General features: G+C 59.3%; 2 protein-coding genes across 10 annotated transcripts in view; one reads left to right on the top strand and one right to left on the bottom strand.

Annotated features, from left to right (window-relative positions):
* Positions 1-17,084, top strand: part of TONSL (tonsoku like, DNA repair protein) — a 25,341-nt gene extending 8,257 nt beyond the window's left edge. For 2 of the 6 annotated variants that reach the window (XM_038393531.2, XM_038393533.2), the window contains 19 exons: positions 659-804; positions 1,094-1,246; positions 1,612-1,737; positions 2,411-2,597; positions 2,844-2,908; positions 3,099-3,188; positions 8,350-8,422; positions 8,514-8,677; positions 8,830-8,953; positions 9,297-10,051; positions 10,143-10,237; positions 10,594-10,750; positions 10,951-11,029; positions 11,594-11,895; positions 12,482-12,653; positions 13,429-13,601; positions 13,922-13,995; positions 15,313-15,446; positions 15,928-17,084. In XM_038393531.2, coding sequence (XP_038249459.1) covers positions 659-804; positions 1,094-1,246; positions 1,612-1,737; positions 2,411-2,597; positions 2,844-2,908; positions 3,099-3,188; positions 8,350-8,422; positions 8,514-8,677; positions 8,830-8,953; positions 9,297-10,051; positions 10,143-10,237; positions 10,594-10,750; positions 10,951-11,029; positions 11,594-11,895; positions 12,482-12,653; positions 13,429-13,601; positions 13,922-13,995; positions 15,313-15,446; positions 15,928-16,121 — 3,263 coding nt within the window. In that variant the 3' untranslated portion in view covers positions 16,122-17,084. Of the gene's footprint in view, positions 1-658; positions 805-1,093; positions 1,247-1,611; positions 1,738-2,410; positions 2,598-2,843; positions 2,909-3,098; positions 3,189-8,349; positions 8,423-8,513; positions 8,678-8,829; positions 8,954-9,296; positions 10,052-10,142; positions 10,238-10,593; positions 10,751-10,950; positions 11,030-11,593; positions 11,896-12,481; positions 12,654-13,428; positions 13,602-13,921; positions 13,996-15,312; positions 15,447-15,927 lie in introns of those variants that run through there. The other 4 variants (XM_043509873.1, XM_043509874.1, XR_006279551.1 and 1 more) reach the window with 4 other exon arrangements.
* VPS28 (VPS28 subunit of ESCRT-I) lies at positions 16,714-25,119 on the bottom strand. Of its 4 annotated transcripts, XM_043509876.1 has the most exons (11): positions 25,003-25,119; positions 24,784-24,853; positions 24,066-24,094; positions 23,697-23,734; positions 20,827-20,916; positions 20,286-20,391; positions 19,572-19,673; positions 18,867-18,920; positions 18,452-18,543; positions 17,205-17,305; positions 16,714-17,153 (listed from the first exon to the last, which is right to left on the bottom strand). In XM_043509876.1, exons 2-11 carry the CDS (start codon positions 24,818-24,820, stop codon positions 16,975-16,977), a joined length of 828 nt encoding a protein of 275 aa, XP_043365811.1. In that variant the 5' UTR covers positions 24,821-24,853; positions 25,003-25,119; the 3' UTR covers positions 16,714-16,974. The 4 variants fall into 4 exon arrangements, with proteins under 4 accessions (XP_043365811.1, XP_043365810.1, XP_038249479.1 ...); XM_043509875.1 differs by lacking the exon at positions 24,784-24,853 and having other exon boundaries at positions 25,003-25,084; XM_038393551.2 differs by lacking the exons at positions 16,714-17,153; positions 17,205-17,305 and adding an exon at positions 17,486-17,937 and having other exon boundaries at positions 25,003-25,102.

Below are 25,119 nucleotides of genomic sequence, written 5' to 3'. Positions count from 1 at the left end.
TCCCTGAAACACGGAGCTCAGGGCTGGGCTGCAGAGATTGGGTGAGGGGGATCCAGTCTCTGCAGTTGGCCTGGGGGGATCCCCTGTGGGAGGCTGGGGTGTCTGCTCCCCAGGGCTCAGCACTGAACTTTGCGAGACTGACTAGGAGAGTCTCGTCTGGGCCGCCTGGCTGTCAGTACCTGGACGGCCCAGCCCCCTCCCCTCCAAATCACCCTCTGTGGCTTGTGGCCCATGGACAGTGCCCCCAGCACCAACCCCCTCCCCGCAGGCACGCCCAAGGAGAGGAATCGCAGCTGCTGGGGTGCAGGGTTCGGGGCTGGCACAGGCTGTTCCTTTCGGGGGGTGGCTCCCAGGGCTCCTGGTACGTCCCTGACGTGGCCCCCCCATATCACCACGGGGCACCTGCTTTCTGTGACTCAACCCAGAGCCAGCCCAGGTGGGTCTGGGAAGGAAGCTCAGCAGCTGCCCAGAGGTCGGCCGGTGTCCCATAAGCCTGCGGGCTGGGTTGGGTGAGGGGGACCTTGGTCCCCGGCCTTCACCTGCGGATCCCCTGCCTGCCCTGCACTCCTAGGGGGGCGAGAGCTGCTGGGAGGCCTGCCTAGGCCTGGCGTCCTGAGCCCCCGGCGCATGCTGCTCACGCTGCCAGCCTCTCTTGCAGCCCTGATGGTGAGCCGTCTGCAGGAGGCCCTGGAGGAGGCAGCGCCCGGCGACCTGCAGGCAGCCCTGGGCCTGTGTGAGCGGCTGGGGGACCTGTTCTCAAAGCACGGGGACTATCGCCGGGCTGTGGAGTTCTACGAAAGGCAGGTGGGTCAGGGGCTGCTCAGGCAGGGGGCAGGACAAGCTTGCCCCTAGGCTGTGGGGCCTGTGCTGGCAGGCATCCTGCATGGATAAGGGGCTCCCCCTTCCTCCTAGCCACTTCCGGGGTGCTGGTCTGCAGAGGGGCCCCACCAGCCGCTCTAGATTCACGCACTGGGCGTGGGCTGTAGTGGCTGGGCTGGCCGAGCCGGGGGAGTGAGCCCTGGGCAGGGCGGGCTGGCTGTGTGGCTGGGCACCCCTGGGCAGAGCGTGCTACAGACCGTGTCTCTCCGGGCAGCTGCGTTACGCCGAGACCCTGAGGAGGCCTGAGCAGGAGCTGGCTGTGATCCACGTCTCCCTGGCTGCCACCTACGGGGACCTGAAGGAGCATGGCCAGGCCGTGCAGCACTACCAGGCGGAGCTGGCGCTGCAGCGTGGGAACCCGCTGGAGGTGAGAGGGGCAGCCCAGACTGTGCCCGGAGCGCCTGGCTTGCCCAGTGGACATCGCCCTCAGCCCATGAAGACAGACCCCCAACCAGGGGGAGGCCAGATCGTGCTGGGCCTGGGTCCCCATTGGTGTGTTGGGGAAGCTTGGCTAGCAGGCAGAGCCTGGCTAGGGCCCCACGGAGCGGGAACGGGAGCGGGGCAGGCAGAAGGGCCAGGAAGGCAAGGGGCTTTACCTGCCCCTGCTGGCGATGGTGGGTGGGCACACTGCCAGTGGAGCTCAGCCTCTGGAGGGCAAGGGAGGAGTGGGGGGGCTGCACTGGTGGCCGGCGGGCTGAGCCCAGCCCCTGACCTGTTGTCTCTGCGCCCCAGGAGGGGAAGACCTGGCTGAACATCGCCCTGGCCAGGGAGGAGGCCAGCGAAGGCTACGAGGCGCTGGAGTCCTGCTTCCAGAGCGCGCTGCAGTGTGCGGAGCGGGCCGGGGAGCCCAGGCTGCAGGTGACCGGGGCGGGGGCTCTGAGCTGGGCAGCTGGCAGTGCCCCTCTCAAGGTCCCGCAAGCCTAGGACTGAGCTGGGAATGGAACCCAGGAGTGCTGCCTTCCAGTCCCCTGTCCTAACCACTAGACCTCACTGCTGGGGCCTGCTGCTGAATGTATCACTTTCCGGCCCCTTCCTGACATCCCCCCCCCCATCCAATACGCAGCCCCTCCTGGCTGCCCCCGCTCCTCGCTGGCATGTGCCCAGGAAGACTCCATTTAGCCCACCTGCCAGGGGACACTTCTTCTCGCTTCGCCCGGGAGCCCAGGCTGTACCCAGCTGTACTCAGCACTGCAGAAGCCCTGGGGGGTGGGTGGAGGGAAGGACGTGGGTTGCTGGGACCCTGAGCTGAAATGCGACCAGTGCAGCTCAGACTAGACTCGTGGGGAGCCCCACCTAGCCAGCATCCCTCCCGCCTCACCCATGCCCTGCCTGCTTGGCCATGCCAGGGCTGGGGGGTCTGGGCGTTGCCCCGATGGCCGGTGCCTCATCCCCGCTCACTGCAGCGTCCCCCAGCTGGGCTGTGCCAGGGCTGGGGGACCCGGGAGTGTCCCACTCCCAGCCAGGGCTCCTGCCTTCTCCCCTGGCCCCCTTCTGGGGCAGGGTGATCAGCCCATCTCCCTTCTTCCCCCAGCGGCAAATCCTGCGGCACCTTCACCCCATTCAGCAGAAATGGGGGTGCCCCGAGGCCCCCGACACGCTGGCCAGGCTGCAGAGCCTGTGCCGCTCGCAGGGCTGGAGCGCAGCCGGGGACAGTGACGAGGAGGAGCTGGAGAACAGTGAGCCCCTGGAGGAGAGCGACCTGGAGCTGTCTGAGAGCGGTGAGTGGGGGGGAGAGGGGGCAGGGAACAAGCAGGCAGGGGGGGTCCCGGGGACCCTGGAGTCGAGTCCTGGCAGGTGAGCGCGGCGGGAATGTGGTGGGTGGGGCTGTAGCTTCTTATGTGCCTTGCCTGGCATGTGGGGCCCCATGTCTGCAGGGTAGGGGGCTGTATTGTAGCCAGCTCCCCTGGCTCCGGCGCTCCCCCCACCCAGCGCAGCGGTACCTCACCTGGGCCTGTGTGTTCCAGATGGGGAGGAAGACGACCTGGATGGCTACAACAAGAGCGTGCCCGGCCGGCGCAGGATCACCAAGGTGAGCCCAGGGCCTGGGCGCAGCGTTCTCACCCCCGGCGAGTAATCGGGGGCCGGGCTGAGCCTGGGCAAGGGCTGGATCGCAGGTGCGGGCGGGGCTGCGTGGAGGTTGGAGACTATGGGGATCTGATCTGGGGCCCCCTGGGCAGTTCTGATCCTGGTGCTTCCCTCACCCCCCCATGCCCCTGCAGTGGAACCGGCGGAACGACCGAGGCGAGACCCCACTGCACCGAGCCTGCATCGATGGGAACCTGCGCCGGGTCCAGTTCTTCCTGGAGCAGGTAGGAGACGGTCCCCGGCTCTCAGGCACCGGGCCCCTTCCCTGTCGCCCCGCAGCTTCTGGGGCGGTGCGGGTGGCTGGAGAGCTGGCTGACACTGCAGAGCTCCTTCATCAGAACATAAGAATCATAGAATCATAGAATATCAGGGTTGGAAGGGACCCCAGAAGGTCATCTAGTCCAACCCCCTGCTCAAAGCAGGACCAAGTCCCAGTTAAATCATCCCAGCCAGGGCTTTGTCAAGCCTGACCTTAAAAACCTCTAAGGAAGGAGATTCTACCACCTCCCTAGGTAACGCATTCCAGTGTTTCACCACCCTCTTAGTGAAAAAGTTTTTCCTAATATCCAATCTAAACCTCCCCCATTGCAACTTGAGACCATTACTCCTCGTTCTGTCATCTGCTACCATTGAGAACAGTCTAGAGCCATCCTCTTTGAAACCCCCTTTCAGGTAGTTGAAAGCAGCTATCAAATCCCCCCTCATTCTTCTCTTCTGCAGACTGAACAATCCCAGCTCCCTCAGCCTCTCCTCATAAGTCATGTGCTCTAGACCCCTAATCATTTTTGTTGCCCTTCGCTGTACTCTTTCCAATTTATCCACATCCTTCTTGTAGTGTGGGGCCCAAAACTGGACACAGTACTCCAGATGAGGCCTCACCAGTGTCGAATAGAGGGGAACGATCACGTCCCTCGATCTGCTCGCTATGCCCCTACTTATACATCCCAAAATGCCATTGGCCTTCTTGGCAACAAGGGCACACTGCTGACTCATATCCAGCTTCTCGTCCACTGTCACCCCTAGGTCCTTTTCCGCAGAACTGCTGCCGAGCCATTCGGTCCCTAGTCTGTAGCGGTGCATTGGATTCTTCCATCCTAAGTGCAGGACCCTGCACTTATCCTTATTGAACCTCATTAGATTTCTTTTGGCCCAATCTTCCAATTTGTCTAGGTCCTTCTGTATCCTATCCCTCCCCTCCAGCGTATCTACCACTCCTCCCAGTTTAGTATCATCCGCAAATTTGCTGAGAGTGCAATCCACACCATCCTCCAGATCATTTATGAAGATATTGAACAAAACGGGCCCCAGGACCGACCCCTGGGGCACTCCACTTGACACCGGCTGCCAACTAGACATGGAGCCATTGATCACTACCCGTTGAGCCCGACAATCTAGCCAGCTTTCTACCCACCTTATAGTGCATTCATCCAGCCCATACTTCCTTAACTTGCTGACAAGAATGCTGTGGGAGACCGTGTCAAAAGCTTTGCTAAAGTCAAGAAACAATACATCCGCTGCTTTCCCTTCATCCACAGAACCAGTAATCTCATCATAAAAGGCGATTAGATTAGTCAGGCATGACCTTCCCTTGGTGAATCCATGCTGACTGTTCCTGATCACTTTCCTCTCCTCTAAGTGCTTCAGGATTGATTCTTTGAGGACCTGCTCCATGATTTTTCCAGGGACTGAGGTGAGGCTGACCGGCCTGTAGTTCCCAGGATCCTCCTTCTTCCCTTTTTTAAAGATGGGCACTACATTAGCCTTTTTCCAGTCATCCGGGACTTCCCCCGTTCGCCACGAGTTTTCAAAGATAATGGCCAAGGGCTCTGCAATCACAGCCGCCAATTCCCTCAGCACTCTCGGATGCAATTCGTCCGGCCCCATGGACTTGTGCACGTCCAGCTTTTCTAAATAGTCCCTAACCACCTCTATCTCTACAGAGGGCTGGCCATCTCTTCCCCATTTTGTGATGCCCAGCACAGCAGTCTGGGAGCTGACCTTGTTAGTGAAAACAGAGGCAAAAAAAGCATTGAGTACATTAGCTTTTTCCACATCCTCTGTCACTAGCTTGCCTCCCTCATTCAGTAAGGGGCCCACACTTTCCTTGGCTTTCTTCTTGTTGCCAACATACCTGAAGAAACCCTTCTTGTTACTCTTGACATCTCTTGCTAGCTGCAGCTCCAGGTGCGATTTGGCCCTCCTGATATCTTTCCTACATGCCCGAGCAATATTTTTATACTCTTCCCTGGTCATATGTCCAACCTTCCACTTCTTGTAAGCTTCTTTTTTATGTTTAAGATCCGCTAGGATTTCACCATTAAGCCAAGCTGGTCGCCTGCCATATTTACTATTCTTTCGACTCATCGGGATGGTTTGTCCCTGTAACCTCAACAGGGATTCCTTGAAATACAGCCAGCTCTCCTGGACTCCCTTCCCTTTCATGTTAGTCCCCCAGGGGATCCTGGCCATCTGTTCCCTGAGGGAGTCAAAGTCTGCTTTCCTGAAGTCCAGGGTCCGTATCCTGCTGCTTACCTTTCTTCCCTGCGTCAGGATCCTGAACTCAACCAACTCATGGTCACTGCCTCCCAGATTCCCATCCACTTTTGCTTCCCCCACTAATTCTACCCGGTTTGTGAGCAGCAGGTCAAGAAAAGCGCTCCCCCTAGTTGGCTCCCCTAGCACTTGCACCAGGAAATTGTCCCCTACGCTTTCCAAAAACTTCCTGGATTGTCTATGCACCGCTGTATTGCTCTCCCAGCAGATATCAGGAAAATTAAAGTCACCCATGAGAATCAGGGCATGCGATCTAGTAGCTTCCGTGAGTTGCCGGAAGAAAGCCTCATCCACCTCATCCCCCTGGTCCGGTGGTCTATAGCAGACTCCCACCATGACATCACTCTTGTTGCACACACTTCTAAACTTAATCCAGAGACACTCAGGTTTTTCCACAGTTTCGTACCGGAGCTCTGAGCAGTCATACTGCTCCCTTACATACAGTGCTACTCCCCCACCTTTTCTGCCCTGCCTGTCATAGAATATCAGGGTTGGAAGGGACCCCAGAAGGTCATCTAGTCCAACCCCCTGCTCAAAGCAGGACCAAGTCCCAGTTAAATCATCCCAGCCAGGGCTTTGTCAAGCCTGACCTTAAAAACCTCTAAGGAAGGAGATTCTACCACCTCCCTAGGTAACGCATTCCAGTGTTTCACCACCCTCTTAGTGAAAAAGTTTTTCCTAATATCCAATCTAAACCTCCCCCATTGCAACTTGAGACCATTACTCCTCGTTCTTCCTGAACAGTTTATAACCATCCATGACTGTACTCCAGTCATGTGAGTTATCCCACCAAGTCTCTGTTATTCCAATCACGTCATAATTCCTTGACATCACCAGGACCTCCAGTTCTCCCTGCTTGTTTCCAAGGCTTTGTGCATTTGTATATAAGCACTTGAGATAACCTGTTGATCGCCCCTCATTCCCAGTATGAGGCAGGAGCCCTCCCCTCACAGACATTCCTGCCTGTGCTTCCTCCCGGTATCCCGCTTTCCCACTTACCTCAGGGCTTTGGTCTCCTTCCCCCGGTGAACCTAGTTTAAAGCCCTCCTCACTAGGTTAGCCAGCCTGCTGGCAAAGATGTTCTTCCCTCTCTTCGTAAGATGGAGCCCGTCTCTGCCCAGCACTCCTCCTTCATGGAACACCATCCCATGGTCAAAGAATCCAAAGCCTTCTCTCCGACACCACCTGCGTAGCCATTCGTTGACCTCCACGATTCGACGGTCCCTACCCAGGCCTTTTCCTTCCACGGGGAGGATGGACGAGAACACCACTTGCGCCTCCAACTCCTTTATCCTTCTTCCCAGAGCCACGTAGTCCGCAGTGATCCGCTCAAGGTCATTCTTGGCAGTATCATTGGTGCCCACGTGGAGAAGCAGGAAGGGGTAGGGATCCGAGGGCTTGATGAGTCTCGGCAGTCTCTCCGTCACATCACGAATCTTAGCCCCTGGCAAGCAGCAGACTTCTCGGTTTTCCCGGTCAGGGCGGCAGATAGATGACTCAGTCCCCCGGAGGAGAGAGTCCCCGACCACCACCACCCGCCTTCTCCTCTTGGGAGTGGTGGTCGTGGAACCCCCAACCTCAGGACATCGCATCTCATGCCTCCCAACCAGCGGAGTCTCCTTCTGCTTTCTCCCCCCAGACATATCATCTGGTCCACTCTCCGCATTGGTACCTGTGGAGAGAACATGAAAGCGGTTAGTTACCTGTGTCTGTGTTACTGGAACCCGGACATTCCGCTTACCTCTTCTGGAGGTCACATGTTGCCAAGCTTCTTCACTGGCCTCTTGGCTCCTCTGTGCAACCTGCTCTATATCTTTAGAGCTTTGTGCCCCTAGAAGGCTATCCTGAGTTTGGTCCAGAAAATCCTCAGTCTCTCGTATACAACGCAGGGTCGTTACCTGTTGCTCCAGACCTTCAATCTTCTCTTCCAATATGGAGACCAGCTTGCACTTTGTACAGACAAAGTCGCTTCTGTCCTGTGGAAGAAAGACAAACATGGCACATCCAGTGCAGGTCACAACAGCTGAACCCCCCCCTTCCATATCACCTACCTACTATGAGCTTCCTCAGAGACGTTGGCAAGATGTAAGCCTCACTGGGCTCACTCCAGGCGAACTCCCAGGCAAACTCCTGCTGTGAGCTGCTCTGCTGTCCCCGCTGCTCAGCTGGTTCGCGAGGCTCTGGCTATTTTTAAACAGCCAGGCTTCCCTGACGCAAACACACCTGGTCAAAAATGGCCATACTGGGTCAGATCAAAGGTCTGTCTAGCCCAGTATCCTGTCCTCTGACAGTGGCCAATGCCAGGTGCCCCAGAGGGAATGAACAGAATCATCAAGTGATTCATCCCGTCGCCTGTTCCCAGCTTCTGGCAAACAGAGGCTAGGGACACCATCCCTGCGCATTCTGGCTAATAGCCATTGATGCACCTGTCCTCCATGAATCTATGTAGCTCCCTTTTGAACCCCATTATAGTCTTGGCCTTCACAACATCCTCTGGCAAGGAGTTCCACAGGTTGACACTGCGTTGCGTGAAAAAATGCTTTCTTGTTTTGAACCTGCTACCTATTAATTTCATTTGGTGACCCCTTGTTCTTGTGTTATGAGAAGGAGTAAATAACACTTCCTGATTTACTTTCTCCACACCAGCAGTGGGCACTTTTTAGCAAGGGCTGAAGGGATCCCGCTGGCAATGGAAGCGCTGGGATTAGTGGGTGGTCCTGGGGGATGGGCAGGTGCATTGGGGGAAGGGGTTTCATAGCTCTCCCCATCAGGACTCCCGGCTTCAACGTAACCCCCATGCCTGTTTTCATGTCTCTTCCTTCCTGGTGCTAGGGTCACCCTCTGAACCCGCGGGATTACTGCGGCTGGACCCCCCTGCATGAGGCCTGCAACCATGGGCACCTGGGTGAGTGAGGGGGGGCAGTGGAGTCTGGGGCAGGGAGCCAGAGGGGCTGTGTCACCGCTACCTGGAACTAACTGCTGGCTCCTGTGCCCAGAGATCGTCCGGCTGCTGCTGGAGCGTGGCGCCTCCATCGATGACCCCGGGGGCCCCGGCTGTGAGGGGATCACCCCCCTGCACGACGCCCTCAACTGCGGCCACTTCGAGGTGGCGGAGCTGCTGCTCCAGAGGGGTGCGTCGGCAGTGCTGAGGAATGCCAAGGTGAGGGCAGGGGCTGGGCTGGGCACACCTCGCCTAGCTGCAGGGTATATGTGTGGGGGCAGTACCCTGGCTCCTGGGGCCAGGATGGCAGCAGTGTCGCCCTGAGGCCCTGCCTGCAGTGGTGCCCATGGCCTATGTCTCGCCCCACGCAGGGCCTGAGCCCACTGGGCACCCTCCAGGAGTGGGTGAGGATGTACGGCAAGGACCTGGACCAGGAGACGCGCCGGCACTGCCGAGCCATGGAGCAGCTGCTCAGGGAGGCCGTGGCAGGGCGAGGTGAGGCCAGGCTGGTCAGGGAGTGAAGCTGAGGGGCGTCTCCGAGGGGGCAGCATTGGGTGGGCCTGGGCCCCAGCTTGCTCTTTCTTTTTCACCTGGTGCCCCGGCTTCTCTGCTGAGCCCTCAGTGCAGCTCCCAGACCCACTGGCAGGAGGCGCTGATGAGCAGGGAGTGGGCTGGAGGCCCCTATCGTCCTGGGGAGCACGTCTAGCCTGGTACCAGGGGCTGCCTCTCCCCCTCCCCGTCTCCCCGCTATGCTCCGCAGCCCCTTGCTCTCGGGGTGTTTGGCCCTGGATCTGGGGGCCTTGGGCCCAGCTCATGGGGCCTCTTGTCTCCCCCACAGCACCTGAGGCAGCCCCGCTCCCCCGGGACGTTCTGCACAGCCAGCTGTTTGATGCTGAGCTCTCGGAGCCTCTAACACTGCGCCCCTCTGCTCCGGCCACACAGCCCCGGAGCGGGGGCCCCTCCAAGGAGCCCCTGCCGCCCTGCGGGCTCCCCAGTCAGCATGGTGGGAAGGGGTCGGAGCACAGGGCCGAGCAGGACGACTGCATGACCCCACTCCGGCCCGTCAAGAAGAGGCAGCGGCTCCTGGGCCAGAGGGAGGATTGCCGGACGCCGGGGTTCCTGGTGCAGGAGGAGCCTGAGCTGCCCACCCATGGCAGTATCCAGGCGGAGTATGAAGCGGCCATCCGTAGCGTGGGCAGTGCCCAGTCCTGCCTGGGCACAGAGCCGGTGCCGTCCGAGACCCCTGCGAGGCCAGCCCTGATCCCAGCAGACGAGTACGTGGGGGACGACTGGCTGGAGCGTGACCTGAGGGCGAGCCGCGAGCCCCGCAAGAGGAGCCGCTGGGGCCAGGGGGAGTCGGGCTCGGACTCTGGAGACGCCACAGGGCCCGAGAGTGACGGCAGGCGGCCCCCCCCCCAAAGGAGGAGGGCCCGGCAGAGCCGCCTCACTCAGATTGTGGACAGAACAGTGCTGGGCCGATCCCGCGGAGGCTGCGCCCTGGGGGCCCCAGAGACCGCTGTCACCCCCGCCGGCCTGAGGCCCACGGACAGCAGCCGAGCCAATGGTGTAAGAGGTAGTGGAGAGGCCCCGCAGGTGAGGCGCTGGGGGTGTCAGGCTCACAGTGGGGAGGAGTGGGGTACCCTTGGGGTGTCCTGTGTCCTTGACTCCATTCTCCTGTCCCCAGCTCCCTTCGCTGTCTGCAGCCCCCGCTCGGCCGCCCCCCATTCGAGTGCGGGTCCGGGTCCAGGACAACGTCTTCCTTATCCCCGTGCCCCACAGGTGAGAGCCGGCTCGTGGCCTTCCTGCCGGTGTGGCCCAGTGCCCCTGGACCTCCACCCCAGGCCGCCTGGGGCAGGGGGGGCGGGTGGCGTCCTGCCCCCTCCAGATCAGGTGTGAAGCAGCATTAGCAGCACCCTCTGAGGGGTCTGGCTCCTAGGCAGCTGCTGGGGCCCATCCCCCTGGGCGAGGGGTTGGCCAAGGGGGTCAGGTGCTCGGGGTAACACCGTGCTGAGTAGGACGTGATCCCCCTCACAGCCACGGGTGAGGGGCGCGGGGTGGGGCGGGGCCGCGTTCCGGCTGAGGTGACCGGTGGCCTGTAGGGGACGCTCTGCCTCAGCCCCTCCCATCCCTTGCAGCACCAGCGAGAGCCGCCCGGTGGCGTGGCTGGGAGAGCAGGCGGCCCAGCGCCATTACCAGACGTGTGGCCTGCTGCCGCAGCTCACCCTCAAGAAAGAGGGGGCGCTGCTGGCGCCCCAGGATCTCATCGTGGACGTGCTGCAGAGCAACGAGGAGGTGAGTGGGGGGCCTCCGAGCCAGCGTGGGCACCTCCTGGGTCGAGCCCACGTAGCTCCCCGCAGGCCGCCAAGGGGGGTCATAGTGGGGCCTGTCACCGTGGCGTCCGGGCCCCTGCTGCTTGGTGCAGAGGACTGGGAGTCCGGACGCCTAGGTTCAGTGCCCATCCTGTGCCAATGGGACTTTCCTCTCCCTTGCAGGTGTTTGCAGAGGTGCAGTCCTGGGACCTGCCCCCGCTCGCCGACCGGTACAGGAAGGCCTGTCGCAGCCTGGCTGTGGGTAAGAGGCTGCCTGGGGGACCTTGCTGGCCCTGCTCTGGGTGGGCACCGGAACCATCGGGCCCAGAGGGATCCAGGTCTTGCTGGGTTTTGTAGGGCCCTGGGGTGGTCAGAGCAACCCCTGCCCCCTGTGTGTGGGATCACATTCTGGGGGGTAGAGTGGGAAGGACAGTCCTGGGGTCAGGGCGCCAGCCTGGGATTGGGACCCTGCTCTGCAACAGCCTCCCTGTGGGGTCTTGGGCAAGTGTCTCAGTCTCTGGGCCTCTGGCTCCAGCTGTGGAAGGAGGTTGGAGGCAGATCTCCAGCCCCACAGCCGTGCGACGTGCCAGAGAAAGGCCAGTTCAGAACCTACTGAAGGGACTCGGCGCTCTGGAGCCCCAGGGAGCTGGGTTCAGCATGAGGGGCCGTTGGTCGCGGCCGACCTCCGTGCGGCGCTGGGGGTGCTCTCCCCCTGGCTGTGGCTCCAGCCTCCCCCGTCAGGGACCCTCAGCAGAAGTTTGGGTCCTCTGGGGCCCCAGCAGGCCTGAGGCGACCTGCCCTCACCTGCCCTGTCTCTGCGTTGCAGGCGAGCACTGGCTGCTGCTGAAGATCATGGAGCTGCAGGAGTCGGGCCCCTCGTTCAGCGCCTGCGGCCTCTCACTGCGCCAGCCCCACCTCACCCCACTCCTGCGTGCCCTCAAGCTCCAGACCTCCATCCGGCAGCTGCGGCTGGCTGGAAACGGCCTGGCCAACGGCCTGGCCACTGAGCTGCTGGCCACGCTGGGCACCATGCCTGGCCTGACCCTCCTCGACCTGTCAGCCAACCAGCTCGGGGCCGAGGGGCTCCGCACGCTGGCAGCAGGGCTACCTGCCCAGACGGCCTTTCAGGTAGGGCTGGGGGCATGTCCAGCATCCTCCCCCCCCCCCCCCCGCCCACAAAGACTGGGCAGGGAGTGCGTGGTGCATCCAGCCCAGGTGTAGAAGGGGCCCTGGCCTCACACCTGAGCCCTAGAGCCACAAGCAGGGGCTGGGGACCCCCAAGCTGCCCTCCCTGGAGCTCCACAGGGAGCCCTCCCAGGCTATGGCTGTTGTGCCCCAGCTGAGATGGCACAAAGGGCCCCCAGTGACCCCTGCCAGGGCCAGAGCTGGCTCTGCCCCAGGGCTGCCCTGATCAGTACCAGGTGCTGCACTGGTCCTGCAGGACGTGGATCTAGGAAGCGGAAACTGCGTTCCTCCTGCTGCCGGGGAGTCTGCCCCTAGGGCTCTGGCGGGGAGGAACTGGGGGTCACTTAGGGGAGGAGGCCCACATGGGGGGCTCTGCTCCCCCTGTTGTTTCTCCCCCGTGCCCCTCACCATCAGGTTGGTGCAGCCCCCTGCCCGTCTGTTGGCACTGGGTGTGTGGGGCAGACCCCAGAGGGTTGGGGGTGACCCCTGTCCACCCAGCAGCGCTGACTCCTGCCCCCCATCCTGGCAGAGCCTGGAAGAGTTGGATCTCAGCCTGAACCCCCTGGGAGACAGCAGCTCCCAGGCGCTGGCCTGCCTGGTTCAGGCCTGCCCCGTCCTGACCACGCTCCGACTGCAGGCCTGCGGCTTCACTGGGGCTTTCCTGCAGCACCACCGCCTCCTGCTGGCCAATGGCCTGAAAGGTACGTGTGCCCCTGAGCAGGGAAGGGCACTGGCCACATGGCAGAGGTCACTGCTAGCCTCCTTGTGCACGATTGCAGAGGCATCTCTAGGCTAGGGACCCCCCGTAAGTCCCCAGAGGGACTGGGGGGAGGGTGAACAGCTCTCAGCTGGGGGTACGAGTATGGCTCTGCTCATGGAGAGAGTCCTGATCACTGTCCAGTCCCAGCCCAGCTCTGCTGATGCCCCTCAGTCCTGCCCCATAGCTCCCCGCAATCCAGCCCTGGGCTCCACCACCTCTGCCGATGCCTCTCAGCCCTGCCCCCCAGCTCCCCGCTCTGTTGTTCTCTCCCAGTCCTGGCCTATCTGGTACATAAGTTTTGCATTACGCAGCTGCGGACAGGGCTTCGGGTGAGCTCCCCAACTCCCTTCCCTTGCCCCGGCAGCTGCAGGCTCGCTGTTATCTCGCTGGTTTCAGAGTAGCAGCCGTGTTAGTCTGTATTCGCAAAAAGAAAAGGAGTACCCGTGGCACCTTAGAGACTAACAAATTTATTAGAGCATAAGCTTTCGTGAGCTACAGCTCACTTCATCGGATAAACCCATTGTTTCATGGTGTGTGTGTGTGTGTGTGTGTGTGTGTGTGTGTGTGTAAATCTCTCCTCTGTTTTTTCCACCAAATGCATCCGATGAAGTGAGCTGTAGCTCACGAAAGCTTATGCTCTAATAAATTTGTTAGTCTCTAAAGTGCCACAAGTCCTCCTTTTCTTTTTGTTATCTCGCTGTCTCTCCCTGGCCCAGGTGCCGTGCACCTGAAGACCCTTGTGGTGTCCCACAATGCTCTGGGCTCCACTGGCCTGGAGCTGCTGCTCAGGAGCCTGCCCTGCACCACCCTTAGCCAGCTGGAGATCGGCTCGGTGGCTGCCCGGCTGGAGGAGCCTCTCATGGATTCGGTGGTCAGGTACCTGATGCAGGTAATGGGCCCCAGGCTGGGTGCAGGGGCAGCTCGGGGGGAATCCTGCTGTAACCCTTTACTGGCTCCAGGAATTGCAGGAGCATTGCTCGTGGTAAGAACATGGCTCCGGCCAGCGACCTCAGCCCCTGCGCTGCAAAGAGACAAGGTCCTTCCTCGGGAGCGTGACCATCCGGTGCTCCTGGTTCTGCTTCTCCCAGGTTCTCTGGGGAATCTTAGGCGTTCAGCGGCTCCAGGCCCCGGCTTGAAAGCAGGGTTTGGCCCCTGCCCCGTTCAACTGGGGTGTGTCTTTGGGATCAGTTCCCCTCTGTTCCCTTCCAGGAGGGATGTGCTCTCACCCACCTGACTGTGTCCGGGAACCACCTGAGTGACGAGGCTGTCGAGGAGCTGGCCAGGTAAAGGGCAGTGCTGGAATCTCTGGGCCAGGGGGTTTGCTGGGGGGGGGGGGGGCAGATGGCTGTGGGGTATAGATGTGCTGCTGACTGTGAGGGGCTGTGATGTGGAGCTGAACTGGGAGCCTGAACTTCATCCTGCTGGGTCCTACCTGGAAGTGACCCCCCGGATCTCCTCCTGCTGGGGGCAGGAGCCGAGCGCCTGTTGGCTGCTGGGCCCATCACTTGGTGATGGGGGCCAAGAGTGGGTAGGGCTGCTGTATCGTAATGCTTTGTTCAATGTCTAGTTGGCAGCAGGTATCAAGCGGAGTGCCCCAGAGCTTGGTCCCAGGGCTGGTTTTGTTCAACATTTTCATTAATGATCTGGAGGATGGCGTGGATTGCACCCTCAGCAAGTTTGCAGATGACACTAAACTGGGAGGAGAGGTAGATACGCTGGAGGGCAAGGATAGGATACAGAGAGACCTAGACAAATGAGAGGATTGGGCCAAAAGAAATCTGATGAGGTTCAACAAGGACAAGTGCAGAGTCCTGCACTTAGGACGGAAGAATCCCATGCACCGCTACAGACTAGGGACCGAATGGCTCGGCAGCAGTTCTGCAGAAAAGGACCTAGGGGTTACAGTGGACGAGAAGCTGGATATGAGTTAGCAGCGTGCCCTCGTTGCCAAGAAGGTTAACGGCATATTGGGCTGTATTAGTAGGAGCATTGCCAGCAGATCGAGGGAAGTGATTATTCCCCTCTATTCGGCACTGGTGAGGTCACAGCTGGAGTACTGCATCCAGTTCTGGGCCCTCCACTACAGAAAGGATGTGGACAAATTGGAGAGAGCCCAGTGGAGGGCAACAAAAATGATGAGGGGGCTAGAGCACATGCTTAATGAGGAGAGGCTGAGGGAACTGGGCTTGTTTAGTCTGCGGAAGAGAAGAATGAGGGGGGATTTGATAGCTGCTTTCAATTACCCGAAAGGAGGTTCCAAAGAGGATGGATCGAGACTGTTCTCAGTGGTAGCAGATGATAGAACAAGGAGTAATGGTCTCAAGTTGCAGTAGGGGAGGTTTAGGTTGGATACTAGGAGGGTGGTGAAGCACTGGAATGCGTTACCTAGGGAGGTGGTGGAATCTCCTTTCTTAGAGGTTTTTAAGGTCAGGCTTGACAAAGCCCTGGCTGGGATGATTTAGTTGGGGTTGGTCCTGCTTTGAGCAGAGGGTTGGACTAGATACCTCCTGAGGTCCCTTCCAACCCTGATCTTCTAAGATTGTGGGTGGGAAGAGTGAGGCCAGGGGCTGTTTGACTCAATTCTTCCCTCTTGGTTCCAGGTGCCTCCTGGTGTGTCCACCTTTAGTCTCGCTGGATTTGTCTGCAAACCCCGGGATCACCATTGTGGGCTTGCGGATGCTGCTGTCAGCCCTGGGGGAGAGGAACCAGGGGCTCCGCTCGCTCAACCTGGCAGGTGAGGGTGAAAAAGGCTTGGAGATCCCCAGATCACTGAGGGGTCTAGTGAAGGGTCCTGCTTCCCAGTCCCTGGCCTTAAGAGAAGTGCTGGGGTGGGGGGAGAAATGCAGTCCCTGCTGTGCCTGTCATGAGACTGACTCTGGGCAGGGGGCTGTGAGCACCAGGACCGGGGTGGAGTTAGCTCCAGAGCGCATCTCCCTGCCTACCTGGGGGATTCCCAGAGCGTCCAGCAGCTGGGGAGTGACCTGCCTACCCCTGGGGGGTGGCAAAGCTACCAGCTGGTATAGTCCAGTTGCTCCTCTCTTGGTGGTGCGCAGAGGAGAGCAGGTCAGACAGACACAGCAGCTGAGGTGGGAAGGGGGGTCCAGGATTGGAATAGCTGGGCACGGGAAGAGCTCAGGCAGGAAGGGACCATGGGGATCACCCAGCCTGACATTCCTTTCCCTACGCTGGCACAATGGCTTCTTTCCTTCCCACAGGCTGCAGTGTGCGAGGCCCATTGGACAGCACCACGTGGGCCCGGGTCTCTGCCAACGTGCGCGAGTTGCAACTCTGCAGCCAGCAGCTGAGCAGAAGCGACCAGCAGGGTGTGGGCGAGTCCTGGCGTGGCCCCACGGGCACCTCTCTGTGCACTGTCACTCGGCACCACAAGCTGTTCTGCAAGAGTGCGTGAAGGGACCTGCCTCCTACTGCTGTATAGATCCCTCTGGGCCTGCTTGACGCCTTCCTCAGCCATCCCTGAGGATGCACAGCGAGGGAGCACACTGGAGCTCGGCCCTCCTGACAGGCCGTGGCCATTGGCAGAGGGGGCATCTGGCGGTAGGAGGAAGTAAGCACTGGCTGGCCTTTGCCAGCAGCTGTTCTGCACTCAGCCCTGGCCCATGGGGAGAGGGTGCGTTGCCCTGGCTGCTGGCGCTCACCCTGCCATCTCCAGGTGCCTAGGGCCCTTTAGCTTTGCCACGCCTGGCACCTCTGCAAGGTGAGAAGGGAGCGTTGGTACCATCTTAGCCAAAGGAGGCAGGATACCGGACGCTGCGATCAGTGGAACTGCCTCCAGACCTGTCCGCACCATGGGGATTGCTCAGCTCTGGATCGACAGCCTCTGCTGTGTCCAAAGGAGGCAGCAAGTTACTGGCCCGTGCTGCTCAGAGCGATGGTGGGAATTCCTAGTGCTCTGCTCGAGAGATCACTTACAGTCCCAGCCGCTTTCATGCTGGAGTAACAGAACCGCCGTACGTGGGGGGTGGCTTGTGTTTTCCTGGCACAGCAACTGCCCTGAAGCAAGTTCTGAAGGTCACTGCTTGGGGAAACCAGCTGTCAAAGACTGACTGAGGCCCTGGGGCAGAAGGGTCCCCACCTCCATTGCCCTTGGAGCTTGACTCAGAGTGGGTTGGGGGGTGGGAATATTTTGTCCTCTAATAATCTTTCTGTAATCCAGTCCTGCAGGGGGGAGGTATTCACATCCTCCCCAGGCTGTAGGGGCTCTGGCCCCACCCTTCCAGTGGCCACTCGAGCTAGTTCAGACATTACAGGTTATTTATTGACTGTCCGGTGCTTTCCTGGGAGCATAGGGCTTGCTGCTCATGGCCGCAGGGGCATCGGTTAACCATGGTAAATAAAGTGCTGCATTCCACCAGCTCTGGCCTTAGCTGCTCTTCTCTCAACTCTCCCCACAAGCTGTGACACAGACGTGGTTGTGGATCTCTCCTGGAAACCTACTGCTCCCTGACAGATCTCTGGTAGCAGGACTCCTCTTCCCCCCTCCACAAGGCCAGCTGCTTTATCTGCTGACAGAGCAGCACCATCTGAGGCTGGCCAGGGTGCTGCTCCCTACTCTTTGCAGGGTTCTCCCTCCCCCTGCAGACAGGGAAGTGGAACAGGAGCGAGCCCTGCCTCTGCCCAGCTTAGTGCCTGGGAGTGCTTTGGACAGCTGAGCGGCCTGGGCCCAGCTGCATCTGGGCTACTGTCTGGGCCTGAGTCAGACGTGCACCAGCTACACCTCCTGCCTCCAAGCCCAGCACCGCACCACACACGAGCTGCAGTATGAGGGCCTTTATTAGTGCAGGGTTGTACAATTCTCCTCCCCTGCTTGCAGGGCTGCCCCCCCAGCCCAGCTGCAGCAAGGGCCAGGTGGGCTCCAGCTGGAGGAGAGCTGTTCACACAGACTCAGCCCCAAGGGCTAATGCTAGGACAGCTACAGCCAACACCCCTCCCAACAGTTGGGGGAAGGGAAGACAGCATAGTAAACTCCACACCACCCATGACCTTCTGCCCGGAGCCGGTCGGTCCCTGCCTGAGCGCTATACAGGGGGAGGGGCTCCCAGGAGGTGGGCAGCTGGAGACACCAGTTCAGGGGGGCACTGGGCCAGGCTCAGGAGTGCAGGAAGCGGTTGAAGGCGTTGTAGGCTGATTCCAAATCAAACAGCATCTGGCGCACTTGGGAGTCATCCAGCTCATCCGAGGCAGACATCCCACTCAGCGTCTGCAGCCTGCCAGGGAAGAGACAGGGGGAGGATCCAGCCCTGAGACTCCTCGCACTCCAGGGCAGGAAGAAAGCTCTTAACAAGGGGACTGGGGTGAGAGCACAGGGGGCTGGGCTGCACTAGTGGGAGAGGGGCAGGGAATAAAACAGACTCATCCCTCTACAGCGCTGAGCTCGGGGAGAGCCAGGATCAACCTGGGGCTCCTCCGGCCCCTGCCCAACCCCCAGCTGGGCAGGATGATAAACAGACCCTGATCAGAAACATGGCAGGTTGGTGCCAAAGCTCATCTTACCACAAGCCTCCACCCCAAAGGCACTCTGCCAACAGGCCTGCCTGCAAGCCGCCCTCAGCCCAGTGGGTGGAACAGCCCTCCCCATTCTGCATAAGACCCACTGGGAGGCAAGGCAGGCCCAGACCTCAGCCTGGGGAGCTGGGTCAGGCCCCCCGCATCCCCTTTGCCTGCCTGCTTGAGCAAGCAGAGATAGCAACAGAGGAGGGGCCCCCAGGGAGCCATACTTACCACTGGTTCACTTTCTGTCGCCCCTCAAAGTCAGGGGGCAGGTGGCTCATGCGGTTCATTGTCTCCATCAGCTCCCGCAGGTCCGGCTGGATCTGGGGGCACAAACACATACAGCCTGAGCCTTTCCTGCCCCACACGCCAGGACTGGCTGGGAAAACCCCACCCTATGGGGCAGAAAGAATCCTCACTCCATGCGGGAATCTCTCCACACAGCCAAGTGCTGATCCCAGTAAGGAAGCCTCCATGCCCCCTTCCCATGGCAGTTAGCGTGGCCCAGAGTCACAGCCCATTGCCCTACAGGCTGTTCCCCTTCTCTCTCCTGGGCCAAGGAGAAGATGCCTTGGGAAGCCAGCCGGGGTGCAGGCTCCTGGCAGAGTTCTCAGGGACTCAGCCTGGCTGTCTCCCCCAATCTCACCTCATCCATGGCTCGGATCTCCAGGCGCAGTTTATCCATCACCGTGATGAAAAGCTGGAAGAGAGAAGTGACACCTCAGCAAAGGCCTGGAACCCCAGGGAAGTAGGGGAACGGCACCTGACAACTCCAGCCCTCCTAGGACAGCCCCCTGAGCAAGGGCAGTTCATAATGGAGGCTAGATCTCCCCAAACCTCTCCCTGCCAAGGTGGAGCGGGAGGGGGACAATAGTGGATTTGGGGCCCTTGGAAAAATCTCCCCCAGACATGGCCCCAGGGCTGGAGGAACTCTCACTGCCTGTCCCCACAGGGGGTGGAGGGAGGGAGAGATGGACCAGGACAGGGCCATGGGCAGGGTTGCAGATGGAAGGGGTGGAACGGGGAGGAGCTTAGAGCTCTAGGCTGAGAGCTCCACCCAACCTGGGGATGAGCTCTCAGCCTCACCCCGGGCCAGGGGGGTGGAGAGGCCAAGCTCTCAGCGACCCCAGCCAGGGAGCTGAGAGCAGTGAGTGGAGATGTGGCCTTGGCCGTAAGAAGTGGAGCAGGGGGCTAGCTTCCCCAAGGGGATACTTCACCCGCCACCCATGCCCTTGAGAATCGGCCTGCCTAGACACACAGTGCTAGCCAGCCCCGCAGGCAGAGTCCCAGAAGCACTGGGTACAGGGATTACAACAACACACACAGCCCCTCGCCGTGGGCAGGAACGTACAGAGACGATGTCGGCAATGCAGCGGTTCAGGTTGCCCTTGTCGTCCTTTATGGTGATTGGCCGATCCTCCTTGATCCTCTCCATGGCCAGCGGGCAGTCGAGCTGCAGGAGACAGGTCAGTCACGGTGACCTCCGGGGAAGCTCGGTGCAGGGCAACAGGGATAAAAACCCCCAAACAAGCAACATTTCCTTAAGAAAGCTTCCAAGCACAGGACGGGGGTTCCATGCTCATGTTCTAACCCAGGGGTGGGGAAGGAGAGTGCCTTCAGTGCGGGCCCGGGCCGGTAAGCTGGGGGTGTGTGTGTGTGCGAACTCACTGCCCCGGGCCAGGAGCCTCTCTCTGTAACCCTGGCGAACAGCTGAGAGTAATTCACCACTGGAACAATTTTGTCCAGGTCATGGTGGATTCCTCCATCACTGACTGCTTTTAAATCCAGACAGGCTGTGTTTCTAACAGCTCTACTCTGGGAATGACTTGGGGGCAGGTCTCTGGCCTGTTTTACACAGGAGGTCAGGTGGGATGGTCACACTGGTCCCTTCTGCCCTTGGAATAAAGAAATCTATGTAGGATTTCTCTCTTCCCCCTCTGGGGAGTGGAGTCTAACCCAGGCAGCAGCGGTACATCTAGGACCACAGTCCCTCCATTCTAGGGGTTCCCCTGAGATTCCTGTCTCAGTGCTTCCACAAGCTGGAGTGCCGGAGAACTTAACTCACCCGGAACTTGCGGCAGAATTCATCGATGGAGCTGATCTCGGAACCCTGCACCTGTTTGAAGGCAGCTTTGTACTGGACTAGGAGCCGGGAGCAGGCTGCAGTGTACCTGGGGCAGGGAAGAGGATATGGAGTAAGAACAGCTGCAAACAGCCGGAGCTGCTGATGCCAAGCAGGAGGGGAACACCAAGGCTGAGTACATAAAATAAGCAAGCAACTTCCTTAGGGGGAGATGAGTTCACCCGCGTAACAGCCCCCAGGGCAGGGGTGGAGCCCCAAGGCCTTAGACTGGAGGCCCGCTCTGGATGGAACAACACTGCCTGGCCCCAGGAAGTGGGGGTGGGCATGAGGTGAGGGGACCTAACTGGCTGTTTTGATGATTTTCTGAGCCCCGTCCGCAGCGTGTCGGCAGGGTCTTGGGGAGCAGAAGTCACTCTGCTCCACTCAATAATGGGAGACATCCTTGCTGAGGAATCCCGTCAGCTCCGCTCCCCGCCACCCCACGAGAGTCCAGGCTGGAAATAAGAGCAGAGCCCGGACTCACTCGTTGGGAGAGACGCAGTCCTTGATGTAAGCTTTCTCCAGAGCCTGCATCGTCTTCACCACCGCAAACAGCTCAGCCATGTTATCGTACCTGAAACCAGAGAGCAAAAGCCTGTGAGGGCACACAGCCCGCAGATCCCCCACTCACACCCCCAGGAATGGCACAAAGGCTCTTGCACTTCAGGGCCAAGGGCGACCACTTGCTTTTTCCAGAGATGACATTTCCACCTACTCCTTCTCCCTGGGACGCAGCCTGTGCTGGCCAATGGCAGAGACAAGACAAAAGGGCTCTCAGGTCTTTTCTGGCTTGGCAGGGGCAGGACACAATACAGCGGTGCATAGACAATCCAGGAAGTTTTTGGAAAGCGTAGGGGACAATTTCCTGGTGCAAGTGCTAGGGGAGCCAACTAGGGGGAGCGCTTTTCTTGACCTGCTGCTCACAAACCGGGTAGAATTAGTGGGGGAAGCAAAAGTGGATGGGAATCTGGGAGGCAGTGACCATGAGTTGGTTGAGTTCAGGATCCTGACGCAGGGAAGAAAGGTAAGCAGCAGGATACGGACCCTGGACTTCAGGAAAGCAGACTTTGACTCCCTCAGGGAACAGATGGCCAGGATCCCCTGGGGGACTAACATGAAAGGGAAGGGAGTCCAGGAGAGCTGGCTGTATTTCAAGGAATCCCTGTTGAGGTTACAGGGACAAACCATCCCGATGAGTCGAAAGAATAGTAAATATGGCAGGCGACCAGCTTGGCTTAATGGTGAAATCCTAGCGGATCTTAAACATAAAAAAGAAGCTTACAAGAAGTGGAAGGTTGGACATATGACCAGGGAAGAGTATAAAAATATTGCTCGGGCATGTAGGAAAGATATCAGGAGGGCCAAATCGCACCTGGAGCTGCAGCTAGCAAGAGATGTCAAGAGTAACAAGAAGGGTTTCTTCAGGTATGTTGGCAACAAGAAGAAAGCCAAGGAAAGTGTGGGCCCCTTACTGAATGAGGGAGGCAAGCTAGTGACAGAGGATGTGGAAAAAGCTAATGTACTCAATGCTTTTTTTGCCTCTGTTTTCACTAACAAGGTCAGCTCCCAGACTGCTGTGCTGGGCAACACAAAACGGGGAAGAGATGGCCAGCCCTCTGTAGAGATAGAGGTGGTTAGGGACTATTTAGAAAAGCTGGACGTGCACAAGTCCATGGGGCCGGACGAATTGCATCCGAGAGTGCTGAAGGAATTGGCGGCTGTGATTGCAGAGCCCTTGGCCATTATCTTTGAAAACTCGTGGCGAACGGGGGAAGTCCCGGATGACTGGAAAAAGGCTAATGTAGTGCCCATCTTTAAAAAAGGGAAGAAGGAGGATCCTGGGAACTACAGGCCGGTCAGCCTCACCTCAGTCCCTGGAAAAATCATGGAGCAGGTCCTCAAAGAATCAATCCTGAAGCACTTAGAGGAGAGGAAAGTGATCAGGAACAGTCAGCATGGATTCACCAAGGGAAGGTCATGTCTGACTAATCTAATCGCCTTTTATGATGAGATTACTGGTTCTGTGGATGAAGGGAAAGCAGTGGATGTATTGTTCCTTGATTTTAGCAAAGCTTTTGACACGGTCTCCCACAGCATTCTTGTCAGCAAGTTAAGGAAGTATGGGCTGGATGAATGCACTATAAGGTGGGTAGAAAGCTGGCTAGATTGTCGGGCTCAACGGGTAGTGATCAATGGCTCCATGTCTAGTTGGCAGCCGGTGTCAAGTGGAGTGCCCCAGGGGTCGGTCCTGGGGCCCGTTTTGTTCAATATCTTCATAAATGATCTGGAGGATGGTGTGGATTGCACTCTCAGCAAATTTGCGGATGATACTAAACTGGGAGGAGTGGTAGATACGCTGGAGGGGAGGGATAGGATACAGAAGGACCTAGACAAATTGGAGGATTGGGCCAAAAGAAATCTAATGAGGTTCAATAAGGATAAATGCAGGGTCCTGCACTTAGGATGGAAGAATCCAATGCACCGCTACAGACTAGGGACCGAATGGCTCGGCAGCAGTTCTGCGGAAAAGGACCTAGGGGTGACAGTGGACGAGAAGCTGGATATGAGTCAGCAGTGTGCCCTTATTGCCAAGAAGGCCAATGGCATTTTGGGATGTATAAGTAGGGGCATAGCGAGCAGATCGAGGGACGTGATCGTTCCCCTCTATTCGACACTGGTGAGGCCTCATCTGGAGTACTGTGTCCAGTTTTGGGCCCCACACTACAGGAAGGATGTGGATAAATTGGAAAGAGTACAACGAAGGGCAACGAAAATGATTAGGGGTCTAGAGCACATGACTTATGAGGAGAGGCTGAGGGAGCTGGGATTGTTTAGTCTGCAGAAGAGAAGAATGAGGGGGGATTTGATAGCTGCTTTCAACTACCTGAAAGGGGGTTTCAAAGAGGATGGCTCTAGACTGTTCTCAATGGTAGCAGATGACAGAACGAGGAGTAATGGTCTCAAGTTGCAATGGGGGAGGTTTAGATTGGATATTAGGAAAAACTTTTTCACTAAGAGGGTGGTGAAACACTGGAATGCGTTACCTAGGGAGGTGGTAGAATCTCCTTCCTTAGAGGTTTTTAAGGTCAGGCTTGACAAAGCCCTGGCTGGGATGATTTAACTGGGACTTGGTCCTGCTTTGAGCAGGGGGTTGGACTAGATGACCTTCTGGGGTCCCTTCCAACCCTGATATTCTATGACACCAGAATAGAGAGCTCCCTGCACCGTAAGCCCCAGCATCTTCAGAGCAAGGACCTCACTGCAGACAGCCGCTTGAACTCCCGGTACACACGCCAACACAGAACTGCGTAGATGGGACCCACAGGAAACCCATTCCACTTGGGATGGACTCACTTTTCTCGCTCCCGTGCATTCTTATACAGCTTCACCTCCTGCAAGGACAGCAGACACACAGAGCACATCAGGCAACGTCACAGCCTCTGAACTGAAATCCACGCACAGGGGACGGGGACACAGCTGACAGATATGGAACCTCCTGCATCCTCTCCAAGGGGCAGAGGAGACAGGCTCCAGAAGAACCCCTACTAGGATGGAGATTAGGGGCTGCCCGTGTCCTCAGGAGCCTGGGGTCCCTGGATGCCCCAGGATGGAGGGGTGTGCCTCCATTTGCAGAGCACAAACCCAGCTTACGCTGGAAGGTCTTTCTGCCTCCTATGCCAGAGACAGAGCAAGGAGGGGGAACATGACAGCCGTGCTACTCACCTCGTACAGTTCCGGCTTATTCCCTGGGGCTGAAAGAGAGGGAAACCGGTGAACAGCAGTAGCCCCAAGGGCTTTCCGGCGATTCTCACGATGAAACTTCTTCCTGGTCACCCTGTGTTACGAAGGCCCAGTGCGGCAGCTCCTCAGCCCGCTAGCTGCTGCTACCCAAGAACCCTACAACCAGCTCCAGTACAGCGAAGGCCCCCTGAGAGCTCCTGCTGGCCACCCTCCATTGCTCCAAGCCAGGGAACCAGGAGCAGCCCACAAGGGGAGCATCACAGAGCTACAAGCGGCCTCGAGAGGTCACCAAACCCAGCCCCCTGCACCGAGACCATCCCCGACAGGGGTTTCTCCAGCCCGGTCTGAAAAATCTCCAGCGCTGGGGGTCCCACAACCCCCCCCCCCCGTCCCCGGGAGGCCTGGTCCAGAGCAGGACTCCCCCGCTCCTACTCGCCACCCTCAACCTCTGCTGCTGCGGGCCGCGGAGCACAACCCTGACCGCGGCCGCAGGAAGCCGGCTCCCGGCGGAGGCAGGGCGAGCGCAGACGCGCAACGCCGGCGCCGGGCCCCAGGCCGCTTGGGGGGCCGAGCCAGCGTCACGCGTGTTCTCCGCTCCGGCAGGGCCGGGCCTTGGGGCGGCGCCTAGCCAGGGGCCGGGGCCAGCGGGCGCTTGGCCTGGCCAGAGGCCCGGGGCCGCCCAGCCCCGGGGCGGACTCACCTCCCAGGCCCGGAGCGGCGGGGATCCCGTGGAACATCCCGGCGGCGGCGGCGGCGGCGGCGGCGGGGCTCTGGGAGGGGCAGAGAGAGGCGTTAGCGCGGGGCCGGAGGGGCGGCTCCGGCCCGAGCCCAGCCAGGCCCGGCGCCACGGCGAGGGGCTCAGCCCCGCAGGGGCGCGGCCGGGCCCCACGGCGGATAACGCGCAGCTTCCCCGACCCACCTGCCGCGGCCGGGCTCCTTGCTGCGGGCCGCTCGCGGGCTTCCGGGAAAATGGCGTCGGAGCCCATCGGCCGCTCGACTCGCCGGGCCTAGCGCGCTCGGCGCTCGGCCCGGCGGC

The sequence above is a fragment of the Dermochelys coriacea genome, chromosome 2, assembly GCF_009764565.3.
Source record: "Dermochelys coriacea isolate rDerCor1 chromosome 2, rDerCor1.pri.v4, whole genome shotgun sequence".
In the NCBI taxonomy this organism is placed as follows: domain Eukaryota; kingdom Metazoa; phylum Chordata; order Testudines; family Dermochelyidae; genus Dermochelys; species Dermochelys coriacea.
The sequence above is the reverse complement of the archived record's forward strand: the minus strand, read 5'-3'. Positions and strand labels throughout refer to the sequence as shown.